Source organism: Capsicum annuum, chromosome 8 (genome assembly GCF_002878395.1).
Source record: "Capsicum annuum cultivar UCD-10X-F1 chromosome 8, UCD10Xv1.1, whole genome shotgun sequence".
Lineage (NCBI taxonomy): Eukaryota > Viridiplantae > Streptophyta > Magnoliopsida > Solanales > Solanaceae > Capsicum > Capsicum annuum.
In genome coordinates, this window is record NC_061118.1 from 90375020 (window position 1) to 90387372 (window position 12353).

Sequence of the window (12353 nt, forward strand, 5' to 3'; positions counted from 1 at the left end):
AATTAATTGCCTATAAAATTCTTATATTTTAACTACTTAATCAACCAAATTCAAAAAAAAAATCCAACATCACTATGAATCGATTAGCAGTGAAACCCTTTTAAATGGTTATAAAAACAATTGAAACTTTATTTTAACTAACCTTATAAAGCAATGACGAGCCCTTAGCAGCTGGAGAAAAAGGATAGACGAAAATGACGTTTTGGGAGGAGCTTGTTGGGAATAGTAATAGTTGGAGAGAATTGGAGATGAGAGAGAGGGTTTTTTTTATATTGGAATAAGTGGGGAGTGTTAGAAGTATTATATTAAATTTGTAAAGTTGTAAAAATAATGAAATAGTCCCTTGGCCCACGTGTAGGCCTCACTTTTACAATTTTTCCCCACTTTTTTAACACTAACCCTAAAAATTAAATCAAAAAGAAAATAAGTGGGTATATGGCAAAATAGTTTTGCCAAAATATGATTTTGCCAATTTTTCCCAGCTAACTCCACAAGAAATGTTGTATTGGAGTTTGAAAAAATGAAGACTTTCGAATCTTTAGATCTTGCAAAATAGTCTAGTAGACCCTTGTACTTTTATGTGTTTCTATTCTGAATCCTTCTACTTACTCATTTGCCAACTAAATTCTTAATTCATCAAAACACAATATTTTAAATCCCTCTGACCATTAACCGAACTTATGTGGCATTTATTGTGTTGACTCAGTTAAAACGTGTGGTGTCACATTTTAAAAACGTGTGATTGCAATGAATTTGCTTAAAAAAATATTATATTCAAAAGAAAAAAATAAATAATTAAGAAAGAGGAAAAAAAAAGTTCCCAACCCCTCCCTCATCTTTCACGGCATCATCTCCTTGTTTTATCCATCGAACCTTAATTAATGATTAGGTATTTTGGTGAGTTTTTAAGGCGTCAATGGTGGTTATTTCTGGCTGTGGTTTTGCTCTGATCCAAAGGCTATGGGTGTTCCATGGTGGCGGTGTAATGGTTTGGGTCAAGGACAATAAAGAGGAATTGACAGAATAGTAGATGAATTTAGTTTTTCGTGGGTTGTAAAAATTCTCCCAATCTAGTCTCACAAATTTATCTAATTTTTGTCCAATTTTAAAATTAAATATTAAGTTAACTTCAAGTAACACAACGTTCAGTTCATTACTGAGAAATTCCGTTGTGCTTTTTCTTTAAACCCAAAAATGCATTTTCTGGAATACAAAATAGTAAAGTTTCCCTTAAATTTTGTATGAGAAAGGATTTTCTTGAGTTTTTTTTTGTTGCTTTGTTTATTATTGTTTCTCTCTTCATCAGAAGGTTATTTTTGTGCCATGATTTTTGTATGCAAGTGGATTCTCAGTGTTTGTGGGGATGGAGATGTGGTGATACTGGTTGTGGGTTAGGGAGGTGAAGCAAGGTGGGAGAAATATTAATTTTGTTTTTAAAAATAAGTAGAAAACTTATCATTGTTTATTAGTAATTAAAAAAAAGTCAACGAAGATAATTTGACATGACATTAATTTATGTGGCATGGATTTAACATGTCATTTATTTTAAGGTGAGTGAGCTACAATACAATGAGTTTAAAATCTTATATTTTGATGGAGTGAGGAGGGGTTTAAATGACAAAGGGCTAAGTAGAAATATCAACTTTACAAATTCGGACAAGTACAAGGATCCAATAGATCAAAATGTCTTTTAATTTCTAATCTTAAATATGTCATGTGAAGAGTTAAAATTAAAGAGTTGATAAACAAAAGACATCTTTTTTTAAAAGAACTAAGAAAGAAAGCATTAACAACTAGCGCTATGCAAAAATCAAACTGATTGATAAACCGAACCGATAAAAATGTTATTGGATTATTGGTAATGGGTTATTGGGTTAACAATTTTTTATTGGTTTTATAAAAAAATTTATTGGATAAACGGTTCGGTTTTGATTTTAGGTTATTGAGTTATCGGTTAAACCGATAACCCAATAAGGATACACTAAGTTACTGTTTTACTCCTATATATATATACACACACACACTACTTATTCAGAATTCAGAGATTCGCAAAATATTAAGTTATTCAGGAAACAAAGGCACAATACAAAGTTCGGGTATTGTCGCATTGGACAACTTGAAGCATGTAATAACTTACAACAATTAGGATTCAATTTTTTTCCAAACTAACATTCAGTTCAAGTTTGAAGATTCTTGTAAACTAAAAAGCATTGCGTATGATTTTAGCGGCAACTAAGATTTCATTTTTTTATGCTAGTTGTTACTATTTATATTTTATGAGTATTTTTCTTATTAGTTAAACCGAAAATCAAACTGTTAATGACCAAAAATCGATAAATCAAAAACCAATAAGAAAATATCTTATTGGTTGGTTAATGATTTTGCATATTTAAAAACCAAAAACCAATAAACCAAACCAATAACATATAAAATCGAACCAACCGACCGATGCACACCCCTATGAACAACCAAATTAAAATGGAGAGAGTACTATTTACCATATTTCCCCTCTATAACTTCCATTCCGTAGTTCCCCGAGAAGACATTTTTTTCTTTATTTTCATGCTAACCAACATGATATTAATTCGTTTGTACTTTGCTAAAAGTTCAAGGAAACAGATTCCACAAAACCTGCATATGATTATGTAGAATGTATCAATATCTTTTAATCTTGTAATCTTAAATAAATCATTTGAAAAGCTGGAATTAAAGAATTAAGAAAAAAGAAAAGAAACATCTTTTTTTCAAATGAACTAAAAAGGTAAGTAGAACAATGAAATTGGAGCGGAGAGAGTACTATTTACCATTATTTTCCCCTTTTTACCTTCCCTTCCGTAGTTCCCCAAGAAGACATTTGTTTCTTTATTACTTTCATGCTAACAAGGATGATATTAATTCGATTGTACTTGCAAAAAGTTCCAAGGAAACAGATTCAATAAAACCCTACATATGACTTTCTACAGTTCAAAAGCTAAACACACCAGGAAATTATTATATGACAAGTTGATAGATTGTCCTCTGCGAATGACGCAGACATACTACTTCTTTCTCCAATCCTTGATATATTAAGGCAGGAAAAAAAGAATATGTAACAGGATTATCACAGAAGGAAGAAGAAAATCACTCATAAATAAAGCAAATCTAGTACATGTGTGCAAAGATGAAGAAATTCATAAAACTTCCATAGATATCCTTTAAGACGGAGTACAAAGTAAAGGAGCACCAGTAAATGCTCTCACAACAAGCATATTCAGATCTCCCTATCAGCATCTTAAGCAGATTTATCGTAGTGTGTGTTTCTCCTTATATACTCAAAGATTGTCTTATCAGCAGTAATGAAGTATGCAGCAATAGAAGCTGTTCACGGTAAGAAAACAAAGAAGTTACTATAAATTAGGGACTTTGAAAGCCTTGTTGGGGCCGCAGAAAAAAATTAAAGCAAACAGAGAAACTATTACTACTATGTATCTAAACAAAAATAGAAGATCACCTAACATGCTACGTTATTCTAGAGGTACAGTACTCCTTGATGATAGAACAAAACGCTGATTGTGGTAAGATGATGCTTTTGCATCAAGATGCCCAAACTAGACATACTAGACTAAAGGAACCAGACAATGACATTGTTCATGCGAAGATGACTGAAGCATTGAGGAACTTAAAGAGACTAGCGCACTTCACGAACAATTAACATAGGATAACTGACGATGAAGTGTTTACATGCCTTTGGGTACGAATAAAGAGTCAAAATACTGCAAATTGTCACTTTAAAAGAATAGTGTAAATTATCCTAAATGAAAGATCTTTATAATGCATCTGAGTTACTTTTGAGAAGATAAGTTAACAAATTCCATTTTTCATCAGAGCAATGCATCCAAAAGTGTAATATTTTGAGGACTATACTACCTTTGCCTTCAGAAATAAAAGGTCTTTTTGTTCAAATCTTTCTTTGATACTGACTAACACTCTTAACTTTTTTATCAAATCTTATAACCATTTTACAAGGTTTTATTCAAATTTGTTTATAAAAGAGTAAGTACCCTCGTGTTTACATATAAGGATATTGGAAGTCTGGGAGAAGGTAGTTTAGATGAGGATAAGAATAGGCCCAAGAAAATAAGGTAGGAAAATCCAGCTAACTGATAGCATGACCCTACAAAGGAAGGTTTGGAGTTTGGGGATTAGGTTAGAAAACTAGTACGTAGCGAGTGTTGTCGCACTTCATATGCGAGAGGTAGAATGACATTTTGGCAGTCATGTAGTCTCTTATTTGGAGGTGTGCATTACTTTATATTGTCTCTTTTGCTGTGTATCTGGCTATTTTATTGTCATATTATTCTCGCAATTTTGCTCCGAAACTCTCTTGAGACAAGGTCTATTTAAAACAACCTCTCTACCTCACAAAGGTAGGGGTAAGGTCTGCATGCATCCTACCCTCCCCAAATTCCACTTTTAAGATTACACTGGGTGTGTTGTATCAATTTTCTGCCGAATGCCTCTCAATATTGAGAGTCTTGTCATTAAATAGAAAATATTCAATGATTACATCCCTAAAGATCCATTTTCCTATCCCTAAAGATAAGTTTTTCTATCCCTCTAAATCTGTTATTCTATCCTACTAAATCTGCTCTTACTAAAGTCACTATTATTCTCTTTAACTACTAAATCAAATCTATGTAATTACACCAATATACAACAATATATGATTACATTAATATACAATATTTACATCATGCTAACATCCCCCCTCAAATTGATGCTGGTGGATCAAGAAGCATCAATTTGCCGACGAGAAACTGATGTCGTTGTCGTGCTATTGATTTTGTAAATGCATCAGCTATTTGAAGATCACTGGACACGTGCGGAAGAGTAATGACACCTTTATCTACAGCTTCTCGTATATAATAACAGTCTACTTCAATGTGTTTGGTCCGCTCATGATAAACCGGATTAGTAGCAATCTGAATAACACTTGTATTGTCAGCATAGAGAGGAGTAGGATTAGATTGAGAAAATCCAATCTCAAGGATTAGATTGAGGAAATCCAATCTAAGCAAGTAGTCCATGAAGCCACACAATCTTGGAGCAAGCAGTAGATATTGATCGATATTCAACCTTTGTTGAAGATTTTGACACGCGGTCTTGCTTCTTACTCGTCCAAGATATCAAAGACACTCCAAGAAATATGCACCAACCAGTAACCAAATAACGAGTTTCAAAACATCCCGCCCAATCAGAATCACTAAAAGCATTAAGACGAATAGGGAAACCACTAGGAAAGAATAATCCATGATTAGATGTTCCTCGGAGGTATCTAATGATACGACGGACAGCCACCAAATCAATATGACGGGGATCTTGCATGAAATGACTAACTTGTTGAACTGCAAAAGAGATATCAGGCCTGGTAATAGTAAGGTAATTTAAGCTCCCAACTAATTGCCAAAATATAGTTGGATTAGGAAGAAGATTGCCTTTCTCACGGCGATACTTTACATTCAATTCTAATGGAGTATCCATAGAGAGGGAATCTTGAAGACCTGCTAAAGAAATCAAATCTTGGGTATATTTGTGTTGATTTAGAAATACATTGGATGAATCACGATGAACTTTCAAACCCAAGAAATATGTAAAAGTACCAAGATCTTTCATATGAAAAGAATCCTTAAGTTGCTGTTGCAGGCTAGTGATTAGTAAAGAATCAGTTCCTGTAATAATAATGTCATCGACATATACCAAAAGAAAAACACAACCTGTGGATGTTTTCCGAAGAAACAAATATAAGTCATAGTTGTTCTTCTCAAAAGAGAATTGTAGCAAAGTAGACCGAAATTTGTCAAACCAAGCTGTGGGAGCTTGTTTTAATCCATACAGAGACCGCTTCAACTTGCATACATCTAATGTAGGTAATGAGAACAAACCTTGTGGAGGTTTCATATAAATATCCTTTTTGAGATCACCATGAAGAAAAGCATTCTTCACATCCATTTGATGAAGCGTCCAGTTTTATGAAGCAGCAATGGCAATAATAGTTCGCACCATCATCATTTTTTCCATCGGTGCAAAATTCTCTTCATAGTTCACACCATACTCTTGCTTATTACCAAGAACAACCAACCAAGCTTTGTACCAATCAAGAGTTCCATCAGAATGAAGTTTAATTGAATAAACTCATTTACATCCAATTGGATGGACATTTGAAGTACATGAAATAATATCTCATGTGTCATTTTCTTTAAGAGCCAAAAGTTCTTCCTCCATTGCCTTCTACCAACATTCATGCTTAGAAGCTTGTGAGTAATAAGTTGGAACAGAAATGGTAGATAAAGTAGATAAAAAGCCATAACAATTAGGAGGACGAGATACTCTCGTAGATCGTCGAGTAGGCTCAAGACAAGCAGGACTTGAAGAATTCTCAGATTCTAGTTGTGTAGCAGTTTCAGGTGGCAGATCAATATCAGGAGGGGGTAAAGTTGGCCACCGTCGTTTGTACACAAATCCAGGTTTGAACCTATTAGAAGAAGATGATAAATCCTCAAAAGTAGGAAGAAGAAAAGAAGCAGGAGATGACTCAACATAAGTAGGAAAAAAATACTGATTCTCAAAGAAAACAACATTTCTAGAAACATGAAATTTATTAGAACATGGATCTTAACAGAGAAAACCTTTCTGTGAAGTACTATAACCTATAAAAACACATTTAGTAAACTGAGCGGAAAGTTTATTACGCTGAGAAGGAGGAAGATGCACAAAACAAATACAACCAAATGTATGAAAATTATCATAGCTTGGATTTTTGTGATAAAGACGAAAATATGGAGATTCAAGATTTAAGACTTTAGATGGTAGTCTATTAATTGAGTAAGCAACAGTAAACAAAGCTTCCACCCAATACTTAGATGGAACAGAGGATTCAATCAATAAAGTATCAATGACATCTAAAAGATGACGATTTTTATGTTCAGCAACCCCATTTTTTTGTGGTGTATATGGACAAGAGTGTTGTGAGACAATTCCTTTTTCAAGTAAAAAAATTTTGAACTCATAAGACATATATTCTCCACCAGAATCAGATCTCAATAATTTGATGCAAGTAGAAAATTGAGTCTCAATATAGGCCAAAAATGTCTTGAATATAGAAAATACCTTAGATTTGGAACGAAGAAAATATACCCACGTAAATCAACTATAATCATCTATAAATGTCACAAAGTACTTGAAATGAGCATGAGAAAAAATTGGTGAAATACCCCAAACATCACTATGAATGACATCAAAACACTTTGTAGCACGATTTCCAAAATTAGGAAAAAGAAGAATTTTACTCTTTCCTAATTTACGAGTGAAAAAATCAAAGGAAGCAGTGGAAAATTGATTTTTGTTCCCTAATAAACCCGAATTTAATAAATGAGATAACACAATAGAATTTGGATGTCCTAAGCGCTTATACCATACCTCAGTCTTACTAGGTGTAGAAGTACAAGCAAATTATAGAACACGGGGAATGAAAAAGTGTATAGGAAACAGTCGTCCAACTTTAGGCCCCTTCACAATTATCGTCCCCGCCACCTGATCCTGCACAAGACAACCATTATGAGAAAAATTCACATCACAATGGTTATCTACCAATTGTCCAACTGAAATAAGACTAGTGGAGAGCTTTGGTGACACAAAAACATTATTGAAAGTTTTAGTAATATCCCCAACCTTGGTAATGGGTAAATTACTACCATTGGCAACTTGAATTTATGATGAACCATGATATTTACGAATATTTTTTGGCATACTAGATGAATTGGTCATATGATTGGAAGCTTTAGAATCAACAAGCCAAAAATTAGATGCAAGATCATTACTTTGTAGCCCTAAAGCTGAAAAACAGACATGATCATTTGTCTTACCATTTCAGGAGTAAGAACTTGTCTTGAAGATGAGTTCTCAGTAGTGAAACCATTTGGTCCAGCTTGAAAAGCATTAACCTTACAGTTTTGAGGGTGTGTGAGACACTCTATGATAATATGTCCTTCTTGTTTGCAATAATTACAAACCTTCCTGCCATAATTGCTAGCAATATGACCATATCCCTTGCAACTATAGCAGTGAGTTCCTGTCATATCCCTACCCTTTCCTTTACCTTGGATAGTAAATACAACAATAATATCATCAACTTGCTTAAAAGCATTTTGTGTGACAAAACGCTGCTCTTCCCGAAGTAATTCCCTTAAACAAACATCCAAGGAGGGAGACGGGTCACGATTCATCAAGTGGGAGCAAACAGTCTCAAACTCAGAGCATAACTTCATTAAAAATTAATCTCGCTTGCTTTGCTCATGAACTTGTTGAACTACAGAGAGAGATTCGGCTGGTATTTTGGCATAAACAATATCTGTAAATTCAGCCCATAAGTTCTGAAATCCAAAAAAATAATCCTGAACAGAAAGATCTTCTTGAGAGTAATTAGCAATTTCATACTCTAAGTGATAGTGTCGGACACTATTATCTTATTTGTAAACCCTTTATAAATAATCCCACATGGATTTTGCTATTTTGTAAGGCCTGAGATTAAGAACAATAAGAGGGTCAATTGACCCTAAAAGCCATGTCATCACTCGAGCATCTTTAATCTTCCATTCACCTAACTTTGTAGGATCAGTAAGAGCAGGATTGGATCCATCTATATGGCCTCATAATTCTTTTCCAGTGACAAATAACTAAAACTGAAACTCCCATAATAAGAAATTCTTTCCAGTGAAACGAACACTGAATGATTCAAACTGATATGAAGTCATATTTATGAAAACTAGAAACACTGACTTAAAAAGAATAACCAAAATGACCAAGATTGAAATCCAAGGTGTTAATTGTCGAGGAACAATCAACAAAAACCAAAATTTTCCAAAAAGACTGAAAGAAAGCACAATTGAACTCTATGAAACAAGACAACCAAGAGAAAGCTCTGATACCATGTCAAATTTCTGCCGAATGCCTCTCAATATTGAGAGTCTTGTCATTAAATAGAAAATATTCAATGATTACATCCCTAAAGATTCATTTTCCTATCCCTAAAGATCAGCTTTTCTATCCCTCTAAGTCTGTTATTCTATCCCACTAAATCTGCTCTTACTAAAGTCATTGTTATTCTCTTTAACTACTAAATCAAATCTATATAATTACACCAATATACAATAATAAATGATTACATTAATATATAATATTTACATCATACTAACATGTTGTTGGTAGTATTTTGAGAAGAACATCTTCTTTCATGTCTCAATATGTCTTTACATCCTATAAGAACAGGTAATGAATCCTACAACTAATTACGAGAAGACAATTAATTACAATAATAGGATATATTTAATTCCTATAATTACACAAGGAAAGTTAAGTCTCCTGAGATGGTTTTGTCATACAAAGAGGAAAGGTGTGGATGCCCTGGTTAGGAGATGTGAGAGGTTCGTCGTAGTGGGATTGAGGAGTAAAGATAGACCTATGAAGTTTTGAGCTGAGGTAATTACGCCTAATATGGCAACTTTGTTCACCGAGGATATGAACCTTGATAGGAGGGTGTGAAGGACAAGGATTAGGATGGACGGTTAGTTGGTAGTAATTCCCTTTTCCCAGAGTTTAGTATTTATTTCTTTCCCTTATTTTTAGATTTCTCCTTGTTTCTGATTGTCGCTATAGCCTATTTTTCACTGTTTGTTTAGCCAAGGGTATTTAAAAAATAATCTCTCTACCTTCTCAAACATTGGGTAAATTTGCATACACTCTACTCTCCCCAAATCCCACTGGTGGGATTAAACTGGGTTTATTGTTGTTGTAATCAACAATTAAGTATTAAAATTATTTAGCAACATGGATAAATAAGTTATAAACAAATGCTTTCAACCCCCCTCCCCCTCCCCCCCAAAAAAAAAGAAGATAGAATCTTGGATTTGGCAGATGTGGGAGACTATGAAATTGGTTGGAATAATTATTCAAATCTATTTATTTTAAAGATATCAATTTTCTCTTCCACATTGGTTGGTGTTATGTTATCATAATTTGTTAATAACATCATCTAATAACGGGCATTAAAAAACATTGGTATTTGATTTAACGTTATAAATATAAGTGTGATTTAACTCCTTGAAAACTCCTACTATAGCATTGATACTCACATATACTGCACATGCTCATTCCCATTTGAAGAAAAATAATCACACAAGAAGATGAAGAAAAATAATTCATATAAAATGTAGTCAAATAAGATGGAAGAAATACAATTGATCGTTTTTATGTGTCTCTACCTACATATAAGACTAATCATAAAATCACAGACCCCTCACAAGATCAATAGTAGGACTTATCAATAAAATATGTGTGAACATATGTAAAGGTCATACTAGTACATATGATGAGTGCCTGAGCAGTATAATTAAGATTTGCCTTTGCCCAAGGAATTGTCCGCACAGCAACCAACTGAGAATCAGAGAGCCCAGATTTATAAGATGCAGGGAATTGAGAGAAGAAAAATAACTTTTCTTTTTAGTGAATGTATTTGCTGTTACAACACCAAATTGTTCGAAAGAGAAGAGTAAATATCAACAAAGAAGGGTCTGTTCCATGAAAGATAAGATGTCATTACAGTTGTACTTATCTAGATTCTAGAGAAAGATCATTTTTATGATACCGTTGTAAAGGAATATAATGAGTTCCTTTGGAATCGAGAAAGTAAGCAGACATCTCCATAGCCTAATCAACCATCCAATAATGTTCATAGTGCCCAGACAAAATATATGATGAGTTTCTTCAATATCAAGAAATAAGTAGACATCTCTACAAGTAGCCTCGGTTGCTTAGCCTGATGCTTCTGTTGCTGGTAATTCATTTACTTATGTTTCACAGTTTAGTACTCTTGGATCATGGGTCATGGACTCAGGTTCTTCTGATCATATTTCTAGTAACAAATCACTTTTGTTTGATGTTGTTTATTCACAATCTCTTCCTGCTATTATTTTAGCCAATGGGATCCGAACAAAACCAAAAGGAGTTGGACAAGCCAAACCCCTATCTTTTGTCACTCTAGACTCTGTTCTTTATGTCCCAGGTTGTCCTTTTAATCTTGCATTTGTTATTCGTTTGACACGTGCCCTTCATTGTAGTATAACTTTTTTTTATGATTCTTTCTTAATGCAGGACCGCAGTACGGGACAGACTATTGACACAAGAAGTGAATCACAAGGTCTTTACCATCTTACCTCTTCAAATTTCTTCACAGCATGCTTTGTTACAGACCCTCCAAACCTAATTCATAAACGTTTGGGACATCTGAGTCTATCCCAACTACAAAAGATGGTGCCTTATTTGTCTAGTCTATCCAAATTAGATTGTGAGTCATGTCAACTTGGAAAATATACTCGTGCTACTTTTTCACGTAGTATTGAGAGTCATTCAGAGTCTATTTTTTCATTAGTTCATTTTGATGTTTGGGGTCCTAGTAGAGTCAGTTCACCCTTAGATTTATGTTATTTTGTTAGTTTCATTTATGATTTTTCCAGATGTACTTGGATTTTCTTAATAAAAGCTTGTTCTGAGTTATTTTCTATATTTAAAAGTTTTTGTGCTGAAATACAAAATCAATTTGGTGTTTCTATTCAGACTTTTCGTAGTGATAATACCTTAGAATAGCATTTGTCCGTCTTTTCCTATCCATTAGTGTCGTTCGTCATTGGCCTCTTTATCAGTTGGATATTAAGAATGCTATTTTGCATGATGATCTAGACGAAGAAGTCTATATGGAGCAACCACCTCACCTGATTTTATTGCTCTGGGGGAGTCTAGTAGCCTTGTATGTCGATTGCGCAGGTCATTCTATGGTTTGAAATAGACCCCTCGAGCCTGGTTTGGAAAGTTTAGCATAGTAATTCAATAGTTTGGCATGATTCATATTTATGTGGTGGTTTATATTGACAATATAATTATCACCGGCAATGATCAAGATGGTATCAGAGCAGGTAGGGGTCCTGGGATCGAATCTCACCGCCACTCATTATTAAAAAGAATTTCTACGTGCTTGGCCAATGAAAAAAAAACAGGCCCACACGTGAGGCGGTGTTCTGAGAATTTAATTAAATAATAAAAGTGTGCTCTATCTAACAACTTAAGCTTTTAGGTGAGATGGTCACACACTTCAACAGGTTGTAATACTACCAAGTTACTTCATTATGATGCTATTTTGGTACCTACCAAAAGAAGAGAAAATAGAAAAGGATACCCCCACCAACACTGAGGTCAAGCAATCTATATACTATCTTTTACCAGAAGGTTTTTGGTCTTTCAGTAAACCTAGTAAAAAAGAATCTTTA

General features: G+C 33.9%; 1 protein-coding gene across 1 annotated transcript in view; it reads right to left on the reverse strand.

Moving 5' to 3' along the window:
- Positions 1 to 2974: 2974 nt before the first annotated feature.
- The window catches only part of LOC107838909 (early nodulin-93-like), a 28323-nt gene continuing 18944 nt past the window's right edge, over positions 2975 to 12353 (reverse strand). Inside the window, exons 3-4 of the mRNA XM_016682167.2 lie at positions 10392 to 10467; positions 2975 to 3357 (exon numbers count right to left, since the gene is read on the reverse strand). Coding sequence (XP_016537653.1) covers positions 3272 to 3357; positions 10392 to 10467 — 162 coding nt within the window. The 3' untranslated portion in view covers positions 2975 to 3271. The remainder of the gene's footprint in view (positions 3358 to 10391; positions 10468 to 12353) is intronic.